This window comes from Bos indicus x Bos taurus, chromosome 17 (assembly GCF_003369695.1).
Source record: "Bos indicus x Bos taurus breed Angus x Brahman F1 hybrid chromosome 17, Bos_hybrid_MaternalHap_v2.0, whole genome shotgun sequence".
Taxonomy (NCBI): Eukaryota; Metazoa; Chordata; class Mammalia; order Artiodactyla; family Bovidae; genus Bos; species Bos indicus x Bos taurus.
Window position 1 is genome coordinate 32,771,511 of NC_040092.1, and position 24,444 is coordinate 32,795,954.

General features: G+C 41.4%; 1 protein-coding gene across 1 annotated transcript in view; it reads right to left on the reverse strand.

Annotated features, from left to right (window-relative positions):
• Window positions 1-22,357, reverse strand: part of C17H4orf45 (chromosome 17 C4orf45 homolog) — a 134,096-nt gene extending 111,739 nt beyond the window's left edge. Inside the window, exon 1 of the mRNA XM_027567248.1 lies at window positions 22,175-22,357. Within this exon, the coding sequence (XP_027423049.1) occupies window positions 22,175-22,238 (64 nt within the window). The 5' untranslated portion in view covers window positions 22,239-22,357. The remainder of the gene's footprint in view (window positions 1-22,174) is intronic.
• Window positions 22,358-24,444: the final 2,087 nt, after the last annotated feature.

Sequence of the window (24,444 nt, forward strand, 5' to 3'; positions counted from 1 at the left end):
ACCTGGTCGGGGAATTAAGATCCCACATGCTGTGCTACATGGCCAAAATATTAAAAAATTAATATACAATCAAATACATGATGAAATGTAGGGATGGGAATCCATTCAATGTTCCTGTGACCTGTGTGGGAGAAATGGAATGAAAAACAGATTCCCAGCATCACTGCCAACTTTCTCCATTAACCAGACCACTACGACATGAATAGGTTCATAGAGAACCACCTCGGAATTTTCCACCCTCTGCCAATGCTGGCTAGTCCTTACAGCAGATGAGAAATCAAATCAATAACCAGGGACCAGTTCAGTTCAGTTCAGTCCAGTCGCTCAGTCATCTCCGACTCTTTGCGACCCCATGAATCGCAGCACGCCAGGCCTCCCTGTCCATCACCAACTCCCGGAGCTGACTCAGACTCACGTCCATTGAGTCAGTGATGCCATCCAGTCGTCTCATCCTCTGTCGTCCCCTTCTCCTCCTGCCCCCAATCCCTCCCAGCATCAGAGTCTTTTCCAATGAGTCAACTCTTCGCATGAGGTGGACCAGTTAGCTGCCCTCTATTTAAACCACTTACTACAGCTATGGTTTTTCCAATGGTCATGTATGGATGTGAGAGTTGGATTGTGAAGAAAGCTGAGCACCCAAGAATTGATGCTTTTGAACTGTGGTGTTGGAGAAGACTCTTGAGAGTCCCTTGGACTGCAAGGAGATCCAACCAGTCCATTCTAAAGGAGATCAGCCCCGGGTGTTCTTTGGAAGGAGTGATGCTAAAGCTGAAACTCCAATACTTTGGCCACCTCATGCGAAGAGTTGACTCATTGGAAAAGACTCTGATGCTGGGAGGGATTGGGGGCAGGAGAACAAGGGGACAACAGAGGATGAGATGGCTGGATGGCATCACCGACTAGATGGACGTGAGTTTGGGTGACCTCTGGGAGATGGTGATGGATAGGGAGGCCTGGCATGCTGTGATTCATGGGGTCGCAGAGAGTCAGACACGACTGAGCGACTGAACTGAACTGAACTACTGCAGCATTCAAATTACAAAATAACAGTGCCTTTGCATGACTATGAATACTTTTTCATATTAATTACTTTTGGGGAAAATGCAATAATTTAAAAATGACAGGTCTTTTTCTAGTTTCCAATTTTCTAGTTAACATGAGAGGGAAGGAGATTCATTCTGCTATTGCTTCTTTTTTCCTTTTCCTTTTTTGTTAGGGAGACTTTCTAGATTGTCATCTTTTCTGTCTCATTTTCCCACCTTTTCTCTGGTAACCCCTTGTAGTTGCAACCTAGCTACTTCATGCTTGCTTGTCAGTTAAAAATGCTAGAGTGGGGAATCCTGCTGGGGTCTCAATTTCTCATTTTTACAATAGAAATTACCCCCCACCCCCACAAGGAGATGCTGGGTGAGCAGCAGCTGGGCGACTGGTAAAAAGAGAAGGATAAATGCATTGCCTTTGAACTTGTATGATTCCCTCCTGTGGCTGCCCGCAATGCATATACAGTACCTTAATTTTCCATTTCCACTAAAAAGCAAATCTCTCCCCTCCAAAGGAGCATGAACAGACATAACCACCTCCCTGGAAAGGTTTGAGGTGTTGGGTGAGCAGAATGTAGACTGAAGGGAGCAGGTAGAAACTCTTTGTCTGAAATCTCTTTCTGATGCTGGTCTCAGCGATGTTCGATTAGTGACCACAGAAACCATAGAGAAAGGAGAGGTAGAGACATTTTGGGTAAGAAAGAGATAGGTGTCACCTCAGAGGACTTCTCTGCTTCCCACAAACATACATCTACTCCTGGCAAAGCGAGCACAGACAGGATTTCCCTGGTGGTCCAGTGGTTAAGAATCTGCCTTGTAATATAGGGGACATGGGTTCAAACCCTGGTCAGGAAACTCAGATCCCATATGTTCTGGGGTCCCCACGCCACAACTAGAGAGTCTGTGTGCCACAATGAAGATCCTGCACGCTGCAACTAAGACCAATGCAGTCAAATAAGTACTTTTTTTTTAAAAAATCAAGCACAGAGAAGTAACTGATGTGTTCCCTCTGCCTTGTCCTTTTATACTGAGATAATTATTGACCCCAGTTAGGGGTTTCAAAGGCATGCAGAATGACTCTCTAGATAGTAGAACAATTGGTCCAATGAGTAAGTTAGTGCAGGAATAATGTAATAAAGGAAAATGCCAGACTGTATACTTCTCAAGGACTTGTCAGTTCATCAGTACCTTCTCGTCTTCCTTCCAGAAATGTTTTTGAAACCGTGCTCTACATTAGGCTGCCCTTGGTGCTAAGGCCATGTCCTGTCTCCTTATCCTCTGAAGCCAGAACCATAAAGAAGGTGAGTCCCAGGAGTCCTGGTCCCCCAGCTCCACAGGAAAGACTCTGCCTGTAATACAGACACCATGCATGGTCAGGAAAGTGACTCAAATGCTGGAAGACAAGCAGTAGATCAGAGGAAGTGGTCAAGTCAATGTGGATTTGAAAATGGCGAACATAGAGTCTTGGGGCAGTAAGACACAGGGAGGCGAGATGGAACGAGCGTGGGGTGAGCACAGGAGTTAGTTGTGAAAATCCAGGACGCTGGCTACTGCCTCCAGGTGCATTTTAGGGATGCACCTCTCCACTTAAAGTGGGCTTTCCTGTTGCAGAATAAACTGGAACCCACAAAGATCAGCTGAACCCCAGATTGGAGGCTAAACACCACCTGGCCCAGGAGTCCGTGAGAATGAAGGAGACATGGAAGGTGAGCCAAGGTCAGTGGCCACAGCAGCACCTGGTGGCCCAGACATATTGTCGACGGCTTTTCTTCCAGCTTCTGATCTCACACCAAACAGCTTCCTGATTAAAACTGTGGAGAAGGAGGTTCTGGAAAATGTAGTTCCAGTTTCCCTAAGTGACAAGGCACAAACCCAGCTTGTTTAGGTTGTGGCAAGTTCAGAATAGCTAATGGATTATGCTGTCCTTGTTTGCACTTTACGACTTGAAAGTGTGAAAGTGTTAGCCCCTCAGTCGTGTGTGACTGTTTGTGACCCCGTGGACTGTAGGCCCCCAGGCTCCTCTGTCCATGGAATTCTCCAAGCCAGAATACTGGAGTGGGTTGCCATTTCCTTCTCCAGGGGATCTTCCCAACCCAGTGATTGAACCCAGGTCTCCTGTACTGCAGGCAGATTCTTTACCATCTGAGCCACTAAGGAAGACCTTACTCACCCAAACCTAATGTTAGGTAGGACATTCCTATTGCTGATAGAGACTGGTCAAATACATGGACAACTGATCATTGAGAGCAAGGGGAAAAAAAGCCCAAAATACAAAATGGTAAAAAAAAAGATCTCATTATTACTTTTTGCCTCTAAGAAGTGTCTCTGGTTTTTCTAGTAGGTATGTATGGATGTGAGAGTTGGACCATAAGCTGAGCACCAAAGAATTGATGCTTTTGAACTGTAGTGCTGGGGAAGACTCTTGAGAGTCCCTTGGACAGCAAGGAGATCAAACCAGTCAATCCTAAAAGGAATCAATCTTGAATATTCATTGGAAGGACTGATGCTGAAGCTGAAGCTCCAATGTTTTTGCCACCTGATGCAAAGAGCCAACTCATTGGAAAAGACTGATGCTGGGAAAGATTGAAGGTGGGAGGAGAAGGGGATGACAGAGGACGAGATGGTTGGATGGTATCACCAACTCAATGAACATGAGTTTGAGCATGCTCTGGGAGATGGTGAAGGACAGGGAAGCCTGGTGTGCTGCAGTCCATTGGGTCACAAAGTGTCGGACACAACTGAGTGATTGAACAAGAACAACAAGCAAGCGTGATACCCCAGAATGTTCTTGCCCCTTTTGTAAAATTTGAGGCCACCTTGGGTTACTGGAAACAATTTAGGATAGACTCAGGATCTTCTGCTTGTATTTATGATGAACTAATTAGATGATCTGGTACAAGTGGTCTATTTTATTTTATGTTTTTCTCTCAACGGTATCTTTGCAGTGCAAAAGTTTTTAAATTTCCAAAGTCCAACACAGTAGTGTTTTCTCTCATGGGTTGTGCTTTTGGTGTCATGTCTAACAATTCTCTTTTCCTATATTTTCATAAATAACTTTTTAAAAAATTATTACTTTTTTATTGAAGTACAGTTGATTTACAGTATCATGTTAGTTTCAGTTGTACAACATAGTGATTCAGATACATACATACATTCTTTTATAGGTTCTTTTCCCTAATAGATTATAAACTATTGAGTATAGGTCCCTGTGCTAAATAGTAGGTCCTTCTTGGTTATCCAATTTATATATAGTCATGTGTACATGTTAATCCCAACCTCCTAATTTATCCCTCTCCCCATGTTCCCTATGAAGAAAATATGGTATACATATATATGAAGTGAAATTTGCTCAGTCGTGTCCCACTCTTTTTGACCCCATGGACTATATAGTCCATGGAATTTTCCAGACCAGAATACTGGAGTGGGTAGCCTTTCCCTTCTCCAGTGGATCTTCCTGACCCAGGAATCAAACCGAGGTCTCAGGCATATTCTTTACCAATTGAGCTATCACGGAAGCCTATATGTACATACATATATATATATATATATATATATATAATGGAATATTAGTCATAAGGAATGAAATATCATTTGCATGGACCTGAGATTTTCATACTAAATGAAGTCAGACAGAGACAAATCTTATGATACCACTTATATGTGGGATCTGAAAAAAAAAGATTCAGCTGAACTTGTTAACAAAACAGAAATAGGACCACGGACATAGAAAACACGTGGTCTCTAGTTAAGAGAAACAGCAGCCCCAGATGAGACAGAGGCAGAGGCCGGTGAACACACATGTCTGGAACTGAGCGAGATGTCCTCAGAGCAGAGGTGTGCGTCTACCCAGTGAACTCTGTGGCAGAGCCTGGTCCTGTTCATCTTCCTGAGTGCCAGGGAGGAGGGCAGTAATGGCCTACACAGGAAGGAACTCTTGCTTGGTGCCCTGACAGCACCAGCAATTCACCACCCTGCTTTGTGCAAAATTCAGATAATGAATTCTATCCACATCTACAAGTAAATGTTGGGGTTGAGGAGGCTGGCCAGGGTGGGGCAGCAGCTCAGGGCCAGAGGTTTGTGATGATCTCTGTGCAGCTTTTGTTTTGTTCTTCATTCTTCCTCTATCTCTTCGTAACTACAGAAGAGAAGAAGATGAGGGAGATGGGGAGGGTACGATATAGCAGTCACTAGATGAAGGTGGGAGTTGATAGAAGGCCCCACTGTTTGTGATGCCTTAGGATGAGCAGACAGCAAGAAAAACCATCTGGGAGAAGTTTGGAGCCGCCTTATATTCAAATCACTTTTATCTTCTCAATTGCCTCTGGTCAAGATGTGAGAAAATAGATATTCTCTAGCTTAGACCCTCTGCCTTTGTGCCAGGTGGGTGGGGGTCTTTTCCTTTCCATTTGTCTTTCACCTACTCTATCCCACTTTCTGCAAACTCTGAACTGTCTACTTAAACACATGGTCCTAATTTTTTGTACAATCTCAGCCTTTGGGCACAATCTCAGCCTCAAATGTCTGTTTCAATTCCCAAACATTTTAGCTAAGACACCCTGCTTTTTTTTTTTTTTTTTTTAGGTGATTCCCAGTGATGAAGTGAGTGTTTATAGCTATAGGTTTTGTTTGTTATATCATCAGACAAAAATGACTAGACAAATTCCCACCTAAATCTGGAGATCATTTTTGAGAGATAGTCCAGCTTAAAATCATGGCTAAATCTTCCAAAGCCATCCTCTAAGGGTGTGTGACTTAAGTTGAAGAAAGCCAAATTAAGGTGCTCAAACCCTAAATCACAGAGGCAGAGGATTTCAATCTCCTGCATTGATTGTGGACAAGCTGCTTCCTCCAAGCCCTCTAGTTGGGGAGCAGTGGGAACTGTTCATTTAACAATGATTGATGGGATTCTTGACCAATATATAGCATACTGTAAATAACGTCCTATTTTATAGTCCTCATGTCAGAAATCCATACCATCAGATGGTCTTTCCACAATACTTCCCCTATGACAGGGTTGGGGATTTACTGCAAGTTCTCATTCAGTCTTTTCGTATATTCCAAGGTCAATGATAAGCTATAACTTGGGCGGGGGAAGGGGGGGTCATTTCAAGAAAGTCTGTGCATGCGTGCTAAGTCGCTTCAGTCACATCCGACTCTGAGACTATGGAGGTAGCCTACTAGGCTTCTCTGTCACTGGGATTCTACAGACAAGAATACTGGAGTGGGTTGCCAGGCCCTCCTTCAGGGGATCTTCCAGACTCAGGGATCAAACCCGCATCTCTTAGGTCTTCTGCACTGGCATGATTCTTTACCATTGGCACCATCTGGGAGCCCCTCAAGGAAGTCTAAGACATTGGAATTGAGGGAAAAAAAATCCCTGTGACCTGGAACTGAAAATCTTATTTTTTAATCCCTGCAAACAAGAGGATCTAACAGTCCTTGGGTCATTTCCACTGTGAAAGCGTGTGTGTGAGCGATGTGCATCCAGGCACCCACTCGCCCTGTAGGAGGTCCCCGGAGGGAGTGTGGTCCAGTGGTGGGACCCGTGTCCTAAGTGGCTGCACATGGAATCCCCCTGTCAGTTTCGAGGATTGTCAAATCAAAGGCGTGTGCTTTTAAACATCTTTACTTAGCCCACGTGACTAGCATGTTTACTTTGTTCTGCTTCCACATTGTGAAAAGAAGGTGGCTACTTAGCTTGTGAATTGAAGTTTGAAAGAGTCTGGAAATCTGTAAAAGAAAGAGATGTGGGTGGTATTGTTTCCTTGCTATAAAAAAAGAATTTATCTGACCTGATTGCCATTGGCATTTATTCACTAATCTTAACATCAGATAGCTTTGTTTGCATGTTTTGACTACTTAGATTTCTAATTATCCTGTTATCATGGCCAGAATCCATTGGGCTGAAAAATATATTTCATTCTATATCATCATTTACAGAATGAAATAACACACACTAATTTGAACTATATAAATGTTCCCATCTTTAAAAAAATTGAGCCTTTAAATTACACTTACAAATCTTTACATTTAAAAAACATGCATGTGAGAGTAAATACATAGATACATATAACTGGAGCTTCCCAAGGACTTAGTGGTAAAGAATCCTCCTTCCAGTACAAGAGACTCGGATTCGATCCCTGGGTTGGGAAGATCCTCTGGAGGAGGACATGACAACCCATTCTGGTATTCTTGCCTGGAGAATCTCATGGACAGAGGAGTCTGGTGGGCTACAGTCCATGCGGTCTCAAAGAGTTGGACAAAACTGAAGCAACTTAGCATGCATGCATATGTATAACTGATTCACTTTACTGTACACCTGAAACTAACACAACATTGCAAATCAACGATAATTTTTTAAATTCACAATTAGAGGATAATTGTCTTACAATGTTCTGGTGATTTCTGCTGCACAGCAACATGAATCAGCTCTATGTATACATACATCCCCTCCCTCTTGACTATTGCTCCCACTCCCCCAGTCCCACCCTTCTAGGTCATCACAGAGCACCAAACTGAGCTCGCTGTGCTATACAGCGGCTTCCCACTAGCTAGCTATTTTACACATGACAGTGTATATATGTCAATGCTACTGTCTCAATTCACCCCGTTTCTTTCCCCCTGTGTTCACATGTCTGCATCTTTATTCCTGCCCTACAAATAGGTTCATCAGTACTATTTTTCTAGATTCCATATATATGTGCGTTAATATACAATATTTGTTTTTCTCTTTCTGACCTATTTCACTCTGTATAACAGGTTTTAGTTTCATCTACCTCACTACCACTGACTCAAATTCATTCTTTTTTATGACTAATATTCCACTGTATATATGTACCACAACTCCTTCATTCATTCCTCTATTGATGGACACGGAACATCTAGGTTGCTTCCATAGTGCTGCAGTGAACATTGCTGTTTTTAGTTGATAAGTCATGTCTGACTCTTTCATGACCCCATGGCCTGTAGCCCACCAGGCTCCTCTGTTTATGGCATTTCTTCAGGCAAGAATACTGGAGTGGGTTGCCTTATCCTTCTCCAAGGGATCTTCCCCATCCAGAGATGGAAACCGTATCTCCTGCATTGCAGGCAGATTCTTTACCTTTGAGTCACTGCAACAAACATTGGGGTAAAACAAATTTTTTCATTTAAAAAAGTCAAAAACCAGTGGTTTTGAGCTGAGACTTCCGTTCTGACTAGAGGCCAGTTAGATCTCCAGCCTTGGAGGAACTGTGACCTTCCAGGGGCAGAAGCAATAGTTGCTGCTGCCTGAGGGGCTATGTGTGTCCCACAGAGTGCCACGTGACCCCCTGTGTCACAGTCTCTCCATGTGCTTGTTTGAGTGCAGATTCCAACCCCCAGAAAAACTAACCCAGAATTTGGGGCTTTCTACATTCGCAAATTCTTCTGCACATTACATTACAAGAATAAGTGCCCTAACTTTGGAACTGGTTAGTTCAGAGTCTCCGGCAGGGAGGTCTCAGTATTGCTCGTGGAAAGTGGATGTGGCTCCCATTTCCAGGGTCACCAAGTCTCCCTGTTCCTCAGGGGCCCCCATCCTCCCCCAGTTGTGTGCCGGTGAGTGTTCATCGTTGTCTAGTAAACCTAGGAGGTGCTGCACTCATCTGACCCACTTGGGGTTCCTGGCTCTGCCTCTGGTCCCCCCACCTCCATTCCCAGGCAGGTCCCTTGAACAATAAGAATGAGGCTTGGAAATAAACCCGAGCTCGCCTTTCCTCCTCCAGAAGCTTTCCTCAGGCTCTTAAGTCCTCATCAGGGAAAGTCAGTCCTGCTCAGCCCCGGCTTGGAAATGGGGTGCTGGAGCTCCTTGCTAGGTCTTTGCAGTTCAACCCCGGATACAGAACTTCCTCCTCTCAAATGACTGCCTCGCCTGCAATTCTGTAGCTTCCAGAAATTATTTCCTTATTTTAGAAAGTGCTGCCTCAGAGAAATGATTTGACCACTGTAAGTGTTTCGAGGTCACTTTCAGACCGCTGCTATTCTTAAAGTGAAAGTGAAGTCGCTCAGTCGTGTCTGACTCTTTGCCAGCCAGGTTCTGCTGTCTGTGGGGATTCTCCGGGCAAGAATACTGGAGTGGTTTGCCATTTCCTTCTCCAGAAGCACCATTATTCTTAAAGGAGTGGGTAATCTTCTACTTGTCTGGGACTCTTCCCTGGGGTGTAATTTTGTTAAAGATGACACCTGTGGGTAAGGTGTCTTATCCTGGTGGCACAGTGGATAAGAATCCGCCTGCCAATGGAGGGGATATGGATTTGATCCCTGGTCCGGGAAGATTCCACATGCCCTGGAGCAACTAAGCCCACGCACCTACAGCCTGTACGCCACAACAAGAGGGGCCACTGCAATGAGAAGCCCGAGCACCGCCAACAAGAGTAGCCCCGGCTTGCCGCACATGGAGAAAGCCTGAGCAAAGCAATGAAGACCCAGTGCAACCAAATATAAATAAGTTAGATAAATGAATGACTAAAAAAACATGATACCTGTAGTCAAAACAGCCTTTTAGTAGCAGCTGTGAAAGGTTCCACCTTTTCTGAGATAACTGCTAGCAACTGGGGCTAGTAACATAGCAGGCACTTCACCCCTTATCACTTGCTGAGAAGCACAGTTCCCTAGCATCTGCCACAGCAGGCTTCTGCAGGAGAGGGGATAAAGGGGAGGGAAGCACGACTCAAGGGAGACAAAGAGAAAGACTTTACACCCAGAGCCCCCAAGGCGACCTTTCCATCCTTCCTGACCACAAAATGACGGGTCGTTTTCCTAACCAAGATCGCGGGAATTCATGCGGCTTAAGGAAGAATTCCAAAATCTGCTATTCTATATTATGCAACATTGTAAATCAATAATGCTTCAGTAAAATTAATTAACTAATTAATTTTTTTAAAAACCTGCCATTCTGCCACAACATTGTTGTAATGCAACTTGCTTTCCTTGGTATTATTTAGATCAGGTTTATAGGAAGATACAAAAAGCCAATAGTTAGCAGTTTAAAAATGTATATGTGTGTGAGCTCGAAGTATTAGCATCACAAATAACTTCCTGTTCTGGGCCTTTAGCCAGCAGTTGACTAGTTTATCTCACTAGTAATCTGTGATAATAGATTATACGGACAATGGTCTAAGTACTCTGTGTGCATTGACTCCTGTGGCATTGACTCCTGTGGCATTGACTCCTGTGTGCATTAAAACTCCTAGTAGCCCTATGAAGTAGATACTAATATTGCTGTTTTACAGATGATGTAAATGAGGCAGAGAGAGATAAATACCTAGTCCAAGGTCACAACAGTGACTAGAGGGGCCAGAAGAGTTCAGGTCCTCGCTGCTCAAGGTGTGGTCTCTTGACCAGCAGCTTGGGTGTCTTCTGAGAGCTTAGTAAAAATGCAGGCTCTCAAGCCTGGAATTGGAATCTGCATTTTAACAAGACTTCCCAGGTGATTCACATGCACACTGAAGTTTAAAAACTGTGGGCTTAGATAGTCTTAGATTTTTTTTCTCTCTGTGCTCATTAAAAATTCAATTATAGCTTAAGACTTCAGGAAATAATGTGTACTTGGCTGATTTAGTATAAAAAATAGGATTGTAAGATGATTTTTGAGTCCTCTCCAAGATCTTCTGAAGAAGATAAATAACATACAATATTTTTTAAGTCCAAAAAGTTATTGAATTCTTATTATATCAGGCATTCTCATTTCATTAAGTCATCATAGAATATTCATGAAATAGATACTGTGCTGTGTTTAGTCGCTCAGTTGTGTCGGACTCTGTGCGACCCCATGGACTGTAGCCCACCAGGCTCCTCTGTCCATGAGAATTCTCTAGGCAAGAATAGTGGAGTGGGTTGCCATGCCCTCCTCCAGGGGATCTTCCTAACCCAGGGATAGAACTCAGGTTTCCCGCATTGCAGGCAGATTCTTTACTGTCTGAGCCACCAGAGAAGCCCAAGAATACTGGAGTGGGTAGCCTATCCCTTCTCCAGGGGACTTCCTGACCTGAAATAGTTACTACTAGCCTCAAATTACAGATGAGAAGACTGTGAGCAGAAGGGTTAAGAAGAAAAGACAATGTAAGGATGGTGAGAGGGAATTTGCAAATGATGCAACCAACAGTATACAAACTGTTCACATAGTTCCACATCAAAAAATAAAATAAGAACTCAATCAAAGAATGGACAGAAAACCTAAAAAGACATTTCTCTAAAGAAGATACACAGATGGCCAACAAGCATATGAATAGATGCTCAACATCACTAATTATTAGAGAAATGCAAATCAAATCTATGGCCATCAGCAAAATAGCTACAAACAATAAAAGCTGACGAGGGTGTGGAGAGAAGGGCACCCTCCTATACTGTTGGAGGGAATGTAAATCGGTAAAGCCACTATGGAGAACAGGATGGAGTTTCCTTAAAAACCTAAAAATAGAGCTACCACATGATCCAGCAGTACCACTCCTGGGAATATGTCTGGAAAAGATGGAACCTCTAAAAATGTAAAAATGTAAAAATTAGTTACACCCCAATGCTCATTGCAGCACTATTGACAATAGCCAAGACACGGAAACATCCTAAATGTTCATCAATAGAGGAATAGACAAAGAAGACGAGGTACATATTTACAATGAAATACTACTCTGCCACCGGAGAAGACAATGGCACCCCACTCTTGCGTGGAAAATCCCATAGATGGAGGAGCCTGGTAGGCTGCAGTCCATGGGGTAGTGAAGAGTCGGACACGACTAAGCGACTTCACTTTCACTTTTTCACTTTCATGCATTGGAGAAGGAAATGGCAACCCACTCCAGTGTTCTTGCCTGGAGAATCCCAGGGGCAGGAGAGCCTGGTGGGCTGATGTCTATGGGGTCACACAGTCGGACACGACTGAAGCGACTTAGCAGCAGCAGCAACTACTCTGCCATAAGAAGAATGAAGTAATGCCATTTGCAGCAACATGGATGGATCCAGAGATTACTGTACTAAGTGAAGCAAGTCAAAGGCAAATTATATGATATCACTTATATGTGAAATCTAAAAATAATTATACAAATGATGTTATTTACAAAACAGACTCACCGATGTGGAAAGCAAACACGGTTACCAAAGGTGAGAGGAGCAGGGGAAGGGATAAATTAGGAGCTTAGGATTAACATATATACATGCCTATATACAAAATAGGCTTCCCTGGTGGCTCAGTGGTAAAGAATCCACCTGCCAACGCAGGAGACATGGGTTTGATCCCTGGGTTGAGAAAATACCCAGGAGAAGGAAATGGGAACCTATTCCAGTGTTCTTTCCCGGGGAATCCCGTGGACAGAGGAGCCTGGCAGGCTACAGTCCATGGGGCTGTAAAAGAGTCAGACACAGCTTAGTGACTAAACAGCAATGTATGTAAAATAGATAACCAATAATGACCTACTGTATGGCTCAGGGACTATACTCAATTTTCTGTAATAACCCATATGAGAAAAGAATCTGAAAAGGGATGTATATGTATGTGTAACTCAATCACTTTGCTGTACAACTGAAACTAACACACCACTCAAAATCAATTGTACTCCAATAAAAAGAATGAAAGAAAAAAGGTTAGAAGGAGCTAGGACATGGCAGCTCCATTGATAGCTCTGCTTCTTGAATCGAGCTCCTCACATTGATTTCCTAGCAGGTGGCACAGTGAACCATCTGCTAACCTTTGACAAAATGGTTACTTTTTTCAAACCCTGTCTCCAAAACACAAGACATTTTTCACTTAATCCTGAGCACATTTCTCCATCATTTAAGGTAGTGATATTAATGTAACCTAAGAGAGTATCGAAGAATTGATGCTTTTGAACTGTGGTGTTGGAGAAGACTCTTGAGAGTCCCCGGGACTGCCAGAAGATCCAACCAGTCCATCAGCCCTGGGATTTCTTTGGAGGGAATGATGCTAAAGCTGAAACTCCAGTACTTTGGCCACCTCATGCAAAGAGTTGACTCATTGGAAAAGGCTCTGATGCTGGGAGGGATTGAGGGCAGGAGGAAAAGGGGACGACAGAGGATGAGATGGCTGGATGGCATCACTGACTCGATGGACGTGGGTCTGAGTGAACTCTGGGAGTTGGTGATGGACAGGGAGGCCTGGTGTGCTGCGATTCATGGGGTCGCAAAGAGTCGGACACGACTGAGCGACTGAACTGACTGAAGAGATTATCAACCTTGGAAAATTAAGTCGGAGCCCAGAAAAGCAAATCAGCTCTTCTCCTTTAGTTGATACCATAAAGTTGTATATTGTCTAAAAAACAAAGCAGAAAACTAGAGTATGAGACAAAGCTTGTCCTTTGAAGTCTTCTAAGGGCTTGGTTTAGATGTTTTTCAGAGTGATGCCAGCAACTGATTTTTTTTTTCTGGAAGTCACATTGGTGATGATTCACCGGGCCAATTATTTAAGGTAGGGTTTATTTGAAACTGCCGTCACTTGTAGATAAATTTTGATTCAGGCACATCACATGCTACAATTATAGAATAAAATGCAGATTAGCCAACAAAATGTGTCAGGCCCATTAAAATGTGTAAGCTTTATCATGAATTAGTTTTTTACAAGGTGACATGTTTGCTTCCTGAATTACAATGATGAGACTTAAGTTGAATTTCCAGGAGGACTGTTTGGTTCTTTCTTCTAATAGGAAACCACTGGCAGTTTTGTATGAAGTCATTTTCTATTTTTAAAACAACTGCATTTGAGACATAACTATGAGTGTGACAGTTTCACAGGGCAAAAAGCGAGATGAATAAATGGGTCTGAAACCCAGGCTAATGGAGCGAGCTTTTCAAAATCACATACAGTTATGTACTTCTTTCACTACTTATAGCTTCATTCATCATAATGTTTTTTGGCCATTTCCTAGAGAGTATTTCCAATTCTAATATATTTCTAACAAAAGTCCCATGGTGGAATTCTGCAATATTCCTGGTTTACATGTACAGATTTTCTAGTAGATCTCTGATGGCTGAATAAATACATTAATATATTTACTTAGTAATCTGGATATAACTTGGGTTTCCCGGGTGGCTCAGTGGTAAAGAATCCATCTGCCAGTACAGGAGATGCAAGAGACATGGGTTGGACCCTTGGGTCAGGAAAATCCCTTGGAGAAGGGAATGGCAACCCAAGCCAGTATTCTTGCCTGGGAAATTCCACGAATGGAGGAGCCTGGTGGGCTACAGTCCATGATTCTTTCCATGCAAAGAATCAGACACAACTGAGCATGCACACACCTGCCTGGGTATAACGTACATAATTCATCATACAAACAAGAAGCAGGCCTAGGCTGTCATCCTTCTGATCAAGACTATGTGACCTTGAGCAGGGCACTCAGCTCTCTGAACCTCAGTGTTCTCATCTGAAAAATGATAGGTTAAATTAGATTCTCTTTTATGGGGCCTTTTTAATTTAATATTCCATAGGAATTATTCCATCAGTCTCTCAATTTGGACCAAGTAGAAATTTATTTTAAAAATCTTAATAAAAAATGTACCTTTTAAAATGTAATTTTATAACTTAAAAGCAGCACGGGACCTGGAATTGAGTAAACAGATAGTATCATTTGTTTGCAGACAGATGTAAAAATACATAACCATGCTCTAAGATACTTTAAAATCACTTCAGAATTTTGTTTATGATATTAGTTTTCATAGTAAGGCCATTTTAATGCCAAAATAACACTATCTATAAAATCTCTTCACTGTGTAATAAAACTTAGCAAATTGATAATAAAACTTACATGAAAGAATAAGCCGGCAAATAAAATGTTTCAAATATACAGACAAGAAAAGTACCCCACATCAAATTAAACTCACATTTATCAAAAACATATGGATTCTAAACATAAAAACGATGTTTGACTTTGAGGGAATTGGTTGGGAAATGCTATAAAGGAACATTTTAGGATGGCAAAAATATTCATGTTTTTAATCTAAAAAGTAAGTGCATTGGTGTGTTCACTTTGTAAAATGTTATCTAGCTGGACACTAGGTGAATATATTTACTCAAGGATATGTTAATGGCAACCCACTCCAGTATTCTTGCCTGGAGAATCCCATGGAGGGAGGAGCCTGGTACAGTCCATGGGGTGGCAAAGAGTCGGACATGACTGAGCGACTTCACTTTCACTTTCACCTTTTTAAAAAAGTTTCAAAAGTTGGACCTACTGACACTTTTTCCCACAAGAATCTTTATCCCTTTATTAGTTGTAGAATAAATAAAATCTAAGATCCATCCATCATATAGGAGACAATTTATTCTCTAATTATGCCAGTCAAAAGAAAGGAGTAGGAAACAAAACTTAAAAAAGCACAGGGAGTAGTTTGTGAAGCATCCCGTGAGGTAATGGTCCTCCATCCCCACCTCTTCTTGATTCCTCAAGGCCTTTGGAATTGGGTTTCTGTCTCCTTTTTATGTCACACTACAATCCCAGGACATCTGTGGTGAATATTTAGATTAAATAGGAAAATGGGACAACCCATGATGTTCTAACAAGAACAACAGATTATACGTATCTAAAAGACCAAAAAAATATCTTATTCATGTTCATTTTTGTATCCTCCGAAGCTCATGGCCAACTTTTCAGTATTCAGTAAGGATTCAATTTCTATTTGTTACATTCAATTTCAAATATATATGATAAAAATTTAGAATCAAAAATATTTTTAAAGGGAAAAACATTAAAATTGGGCAGAAAAATAAAATGTAATGAATCAGCAAATTAGTTCGTTAGTGGCAGTACACTAAGTAAATACACATGAATCATCTCACAGAATAATGGAGTCTCACTAGAGATGAGATTGAAATTAAAACAATTATAGCTATTAATAAGAATGAAGAGTGTTACAGCAAAAAGGGAAAATTTGATTTTAAAATTAAATTGAAAGTGAAAGTGTTAGTCGTGTAGTTGTGTCTGACTCTTTGCCACCCCCATGGAATGTAGCCCGCAGTGCTCCTCTGTTCAGGAAATTCACTCCCTTCTTCATGTGATCTTTGCGACCCAGGGATCAAACCTGGGTCACCTGCATTACAGGCAGATTCTTTACCATCTGAGCCACTAGGGAAGCCCCAAAATTAAACTAGGCTTTAGTAAAAACTCTGTAAAACTCTTAAAAGCGCTCTGAAATCATCCTCAAAATTTCTGCAAAACTTCTCAGCTATTTTCTCATCCTCTGATAATCCACTTAGTTTTTCCTCACATATCAGCATTCAGCATAAATTTTTAAATGATTTCTCATGATATTTGATTGCTTTTTCATTATTAATAGTGACAAAATATTTTCCATGTTTTTATTGCAATTATACAATATTTGATGTAAAGTATGCAGCACATCAACTTTTTATTTGCCTAACCAGAGTTCATACCCACTTACACCAATATCTTTACAAGAACATGAGCTTGTCATTGAGATCAGTTCCAAATTCAGAAAGAAGAGAACTAAGTCCCAACAACTTAGGTCCTAAGTGATGGGTCTAGGAGAAACTGAAATTGTAACATCTGATCTGCATACCATATGTTGACCACAGCAGTATTCAAGCAACAATCTTGCCCAAAGAGTTGGACCTCAAGAGCCAGATTCCAATTTTGGAAAACACAAGAGGACAGAGGAACACATTAAATGACATGACACCAGGCAAATTCAGAATGTTGGGTATTTCTGCTGGATGACCAACCCAGTCTCTGTAACAAGAAAAGAAAGAAGACTGTACCAGCTTATTGTTGCTGTTGTTCAGTTGCCAAGTCGTGTCTGACTCTGCGACCCCATGAATTGCAGCACACCCAGGCCTCTCTGTCCTTCACCTTCTCCCAGAGTTCACCCAAGTTCATGTCCATTGAATCGGTGATGCCATCAAACCATCTCATCCTTGGCTGCCCTCTTCTCCTTTTGCCTTCAATCTTTCCCAGCATCAGGGTCTTTTCCAATGAACGGGCTCTTCAAATTAGGTGGCCAAAGTACCGGAGCTTCAGCTTCAGCATCAGTCCTTCCAATGAGTGAGTGTTCAGGGTTGATTTCCCTTAGGATTGACTGGTTTGATCTGCTTGCTATCCAAGGGACTCTCAAAACTCTTATCCAGCATCACAGTTTGAAAATATCAATTCTTCAGCGTTCAGCCTTATTTATGGTCCAACTCTCACATCCATACAAGACTACTGGAAAGACCATAGCTTTGACTATATGGACCTGTCTTTGCTTTTCAATATGCTACCTAGGTTTGTCATAGCCTTTCTTCCAAAAAGCAACCATCTTCTAATTTCATGGCTGCAGTCACCATCCACAGTGATTTTGAAGCCCAAGAAGAGAAAGTCTGTCACTACTTCCACCTGTACCAGCTTATAGGACATCAAAGGAGAGAACACAACCAAATGCAATTAGGTGTGGACCTAATTCGGATCCATATTTTTGAAATCAGCTGTAAAAATGCATTTTAGAGGCAATGAGGGAAATATTACCATGGACTAGTCATTACCTGTTGTCAGAGGATAGTTTTATATTTTGCTAGATGTGATAATGACAATGTGGCTATGTAAGAATATGTTCATTTGGTAGGGGGCAGGGTGCTGATGCACAGTAAAATACGTGGGGCTTCCCATGTGGCTTAGCGGTAAAAAATCCCCCTGCCAATGCAGGAGAGACAGGAGACTCAGGTTCTATCCCTGGGTCGGGAAGATCCCCTGGAGAAGGAAATGGCTACTCACTCCAGTATTCTTGCCTGGAAAATCCCATAGACAGAGAAGCCTGTCCATGGGGTCTCAAAGAGTCAGACACGACTGAGCAACTTAGAATGCATGCTTGTGAAATATGTAGGATATAATAAAATATCTGAATATCTGAAATTCACTTTAAAATATTTTAGCAAATGAAAAAGAAAAAAACTATGTGATCAAATGTGGGAAGTTTTTGATAAATTGTTGAACATGAGTGACAGGTAAGTGGGATATGTTCTAAAATATTCATAACAAAAAATTTTTAATGTTAGAGTCAAAAAGATTGATATATAACTCCCTATTATCAAAAATAAACAACAGTGATTTTTAAAACTATTTGCAGACTTTAAATACAAATATATTGTTCACAGTCTTTTAGACAATCCTTGGCAGTCTCTGGCCTCAATAAGTTTGTATCTTTCACCACCTAATTCCACTCCCTGTAAATATATCATGAGAAAATAACAGAGAAGGAGAAACACCCAAAAGTATTCATGCAGCTTTAACTGTAACAGAGGAAATTTGGAATTTAAATATAAAATATAGGAGAACATGAAGTGAATTATTATGCATCAACATAATGTAAAATCTGAAGCCTATCAAAAGTGATAAGAATTTGAGCTATGTAAACACACGAAACCAAGTAGACACTGACACAGATTATAAGAAATTTTAAGGATCATTAAAACTCTTTCATGGTTGCAAGTGACAGAAAAGCCAACCCAGGATGGTTTAAGGAGAAAAGGAAATCAATTGGCTGATGGAAATGAAAAGTTTAAAAGACACGAAAATCACCGTGAAATGAATGATAGACAAACGAAAACACAAAATAGGAAAAAATTTTAGAAGAAAACAAGGGCAAAAATCTAGGAGACTCTGGATTTGGTGATGGATTTTTAGATACAATATCAAAAGCATAATGAAAGAAAAATCGATTATTAAAATTGATAAATGTTAAATATTAAAGTGGCTTATTAAACTAAATATTAAAGTTGTTTATTAAAACTAAAACTTGTGCTCTGCTCTATCAAAGACTATGTTAAGAAAATGAAAAGACAAGCCACAAACCAGGAGGAAATATTTGCAGAACATTTATCTGACAAAAGACTTGTCTCTAAAATACATGCAGAACTGTTAAAACTCAACAATAAGAAAATAAACAATTATTTTATAATAGGCAAACATTATGAACAGACATCACATCAAAGAAAATATTCAGATGGCAAATAAGTATATGATCATTGGTCATTACGGAATTATGAACTAAAACAGCAATGAGACATAACTACATCTGGTAAGAATGGCTAAAGGTGAGAACAGAAAGACCACCAAATGCTGACATGGGTGCAAAGTAACAAGGACTCTCACTGAACTGCAAGCGAGATGGCAAAACGGTACAGCTTTGGCAGTTTCCTTTCTGATCTTTTGTTGTTGTTGGAGTATAGTTGCTTTACAATGTTGTGTTGGTTTCTGCTGTACCACCAAGTGACTCAGCTATCAGATCAGATCAGATCAGTCGCTCAGTCGTGTCCGACTCTTTGCGACCCCTTGAATCACAGCACGCCAGGCCTCCCTGTCCATCACCAACTCCCAGAGTTCACCCAGACTCACGTCCATCGAGTCAGTGATGCCATCCAGCCATCTCATCCTCTGTCATCCCCTTCTCCTCCTGCCCCCAATCCCTCCCAGCATCAGAGTCTTTTCCAATGAGTCAACTCTTCACATGAGGTGGCCAAAGTCCTGGAGTTTCAGCTTTAGCATCATTCCTTCCAAAGAAATCCCAGGGCTGATCTCCTTCAGAATGGACTGGTTGGATCTCCTTGCAGACCAAGGGACTCTCAAGAGTCTTCTCCAATACCACAGTTCAAAAGCATCAGTTCTTCGGCGCTCAATCTTCTTCACAGTCCAACTCTCACATCCATACATGACCACTGGAAAAACCATAGCCTTGACTAGACGAACCTTTGTTGGCAAACTGATGTCTCTGCTTTTGAATATGCTATCTAGGTTGGTTATAACTTTCCTTCCAAGGAGTAAGCGTCTTTTAATTTCATGGCTGCAGTCACCATCTGCAGTGATTTTGGAGCCCAGAAAAATAAAGTCTGACACTGTTTCCACTGTTTCCCCATCTATTTCCCATGAAGTGGTGGGACCAGATGCCATGATCTTCGTTTTCTGAATGTTGGGCTTTAAGCCAACTTTTTCACTCTCCACTTTACTTTCATCAAGAGGCTTTTGAGTTCCTCTTCACTTTCTGCCATAAGGGTGGTGTCATCTGCATATCTGAGGTTATTGATATTTCTCCCAGCAATCTTGATTCCAGTTTGTGTTTCTTCCAGTCCAGGGTTTCTCATGATGTACTCTGCATATAAGTTAAATAAACAGGGTGACGATATACAGCCTTGACGAACTCCTTTTCCTATTTGGAACCAGCCTCTTGAGAAATTTGTATGCGGGTCAGGAAGCAACAGTTAGAACTGGACATGGAACAACAGACTCAGGTATATGTATACATATATCCCCTCCCTCTTAACCCTCCCTCTCACTCACACCCACCCCACCCATCTAGGTCATTGCAGAGCACAGAGCTAAGCTCCCTGTGCTATACGGCAGCTTCCCACTAGTTATTTTCTTTACACATGGTAGTGTATATATGTCAACCCTTCTCTCCCAGTTCGTCTCACTCTCCACTTCCTGCCCTGTGTCTACCCATCTGTCCTCTATGTGTGCATCTCTATTCCTTCCCTGCAAACAGCTCATCTGTACCATCTTTCTAGATTCCACTCATATGCATTAAGATACAATATTTGTTTTTCTCTTTCTGACTTATTTCAACTTGGCAGTTTCTTACAAAGCTAAACAGAGTCTTACCATATGATCCAGCAATCACATTGCTGAGTATGTACCAAATTGATCTGAAAACATATCCATGCAAAAGTCTCATAGAAGTTTTTTTTTTTTTTTCTCAGAATTGCCAAGATGATTAGGTAAACAAATTGTAATACAACCCTACAATGGAAGGCTATTCAGCGATAAAAATAAGTGAACACTCCAGCCATGAAAAGACATGGAGGAAATTTCAATGCACATTGACAAGTGAATGAAGCCAATCTGAAAAGGCTACCCACTGTATGATTCCAGCTCTATGATATCCAGGAAAAGGCAAAACTTTAGAGAGAGAAAAAGGATCAGTGGTTGCCAGGAACTCAATGAGGGAAGAGGGGGGATGTGTAGGTGAAGTACAGGGACATTTAAAGGGTTGAAAAGTACTGTCATGGTGGGTATGTGACCTTACGAAGTGGTCAAAACCTGAAGACTTAGAGCACAGAGAGCAAACCTTGGTGTACACAAATTTTAAAAATCACTTAAGAGTCTGGGGGATTTTAGAATAGAATTCAGACAGTGACAGGAGAATAACTGTGTTACAAATATATAAACCAGTCTCACTGGAGGCAGTGGGTGAAAGGAGCTGACTTTTGGTAACTTTGACCTTAAGCAACTTTGGAAATGAGCAGAGCCCTAAGCCCAAAGACAAAAGGAAGGTAAGGAAGTATTGTACTCTAGCTGACAAAGTTTCTTCTCCTGAAGTACTGGTTAGCATTTCTGATACTTGTATACTCATATATAGGGCTTCCCTAGTGGCTTAGATGGTAAAGAATTTGCCTGCAATGCAGGAGACCTGGTGGGAATTAAACAGTTAAATAAATGGGTGGCAAAGAGTGGGAGCCAAGCTTCTCATGATTGCAGTGAGAATTTACAGATAAGCAAGGGATATGCTTAAAAATAGGCTTGTGATTTTAAAACATAAAGGAAATAAGATAAAATGTGACATTTCTTGCAGAAATCACAATTAGTCATATTCTATTTAACTACCTTTAAAAAACTGAAGTATAGTTTATTTACAATGTTTCATTAGTTTGAGGTACACAGCAAAGTGATTCCATTATACATATACATAATTCCACACAGACATACCATCCAAATCATTTAAAGCAAGTTGAAGGAACAAAATGCCAGCCAACATTTTACTAAGCTTACATCTTGCTCAAATTTTTATCAATCAAATATGTCAAGTTTCTAAAAATATAAGAAACTTAAATCAGTAATAATGAAAATATGATCACTACTATAATTTGTATTAACATCAAAGCAGCCCCAGTTACAAAAAACATAAACTGTATGATATGAAAAAAATTCCTAAATTAGTGAGAACAGGACATCACAAATCTTCTCAAGGCAACTCAGCCTAGGCCGAGTGCATAATAAAAGCAGCAGAATCGTGTAGAATAAGTGTGCATGGTTCTTTCATTCTCAAGTCCATTGTCATTTGAGTATCACATAGGTGAGCAGTTAAGGAAGATTCAGTCTCCTTGTGAAAGATACAGAAAAGCCCTTTACCTGTGAACACCATCCGCTTTCCCACTGTGGCTGATACTGGTTCTCGAAATGTCACACACGCCATGGCCAAGGTTGTAGCTGTGCTACTGAATTTCCTTTCCCAACTTCCTCAGACCAATGTATCTGTACCAGAAAGAGCCAAAGACTCTGCTGTCTCTCCTTTCCCTGTCTGTGACCTGAACTAGGTGGTTGCTAAGGACTCATTATGACAAGAAGGCAGAGTGTTCCTTCTAACACTGTTCAGTATTCCAGCCTCCAGGAACAGACAGACACAGCCGCAGCATCCCCAGGAATGGTGCCCAATCATCTCTTTCCCTTATCTGTCAACATCAAGTCAAGAACAGACCTGTTAGGGTACTAGAAATAGAGCAGCCTTACGGCACCCATGACCTGGCAGACTCAATCATCACCATCTTTCAACATAGCCGCAAAAAATGTTGTGCAGAAGGGTGTTATCACAAAACCAAACCAAAGAATCACAAACTCGTGGTTAAAAGCTTTTGAGGAAACCTGGCTAGATAAAATACAAATAAAAATTGTATTAATAAATGAATAAGATAATTGCTTATGTATTTCCCCCCATTTCAGTACTTCCTTAAACATAATCTGAATGAAGAAGATAATTGCTTATGTATTTCCCCCACATTTCAGTACTTCCTTAAACATAATCTGTGCCTCAGTCACATAGTCTATTTGTGGTTCCCATCATGTGAGATGCTCTTTCGTTCTTCTGAGCCTTTACCCATTCATTTGTACTTCCTGTAACATTCCTCTGGGAAATTTTTTGTCCTCTGAGAGGTGGAGCCCACGTCTCCTCTCCCAGGAGGAGGTCTGCAGACACAGCTGACCACTGGCTCTTTCATGCCCCTTTAACTTCTATGGCATCTTTTTTTATACCTACCTGTTAAATTCCTTCCACTTTGTTTCATTTGTCTATTTTCTCTGCTTCCTACTAGAATCCAACTCCCAGTTCAGGGGAAAAAGCATCTTTATTCATATTTCAATTTCCAGAGACTACTATACAATAGATACTTAAGAAATGTTTGTGGGATGAATAAATTAACAGCTAATTCCAGCCTTCCTGGAAATATAATATTGACCATTTGATAATCCATGGAATATAAACTCTAATGGAAATTTTGAATTCAATCTTAAATATACAGCATGTATTCTTTACTGAAAATGTAATGCCTTTTGTTTGTTGAGAGAAATTACACAAAGAACACTCTATGTTAACTATAGACAGGGTTGCTAGCAGGCTAGCAAAGGGATGTGCCCCCAGGTCTCTCATCAAGTGTATGCTTTAGGGCTTCCCTGGTGGCTCAAGTCAAAGAATCTGCCTGCCAATGTAGGAGACACGGGTTCGATCCCTAATCTAGGAAGATCCCACATGCTGCACAGCGGTTAAGCTCACGTGCCACAGCTGTTGAGCCAGTGCTCTATAGCCCAGGAGCTGCTGCAACTACTGGGCCCCTGTGCTACAACTATTGAAGTCAGTGTAATGAGAAGCCCACACACCACAACTAGAGAAAAGCCTGCACAGCAGTGAAGACCCAGCACAGCTGAAAACAAAACATAAATAAATGTTTTAAAGGGGCTGCTGTAGTTGCGGGGAGCTGGTCTCTGTCAGAGGTCAAGCCCTCCCTGGGCAGCATGGTCAGAAGACTCAGTGAGGTGAGGCGATAAAGTCATATGTTTCCACCTGTCATGGGACCATTTTTCATCTGTTGAGCCAAGGCTTTGTTGAGCCCTTACCACAGTTCAGCTTCTTCCTCTGCCCAATCCTGCTTCAGCTTCTTTCTGTCCACAGGTATAGATCTCAAATAACCATCTTGCCCACCACCAGCTTCCAAAGAGCATGACCAGAGCATGACCAGACCACACAGATGTGTAACAGAAAAGAACAGACCTGACTCCATATTGGATTTGTTCCTTTAGCTCTAACCCTTGTGCTCTGTTGCCTGTACTGTCTTGCTGGCTCTGACCTTTGTGAAAGAATGTTGCCTCTTGCCTAAAATATAGCCCATTCTCAAGGTTCTGATCTTTAAAGGTATAACATTCTTCCATTTATATAGATTAAAAGTTGCAGGACAGAGAATAACATTTGTCTTGTTGGAGGTTTATAGGAACATTGTGGCCCGACCTACCTGGATAATTGCAAGAACAAAGGATTCTAGCACCAACCAGTTTGCAACAACCAGTCACAACCTCTCTCCTTTAGTATAAAAGTAGCTGAATTCTAGCTCAGCCAAGATGGTTCTTTGGGACAT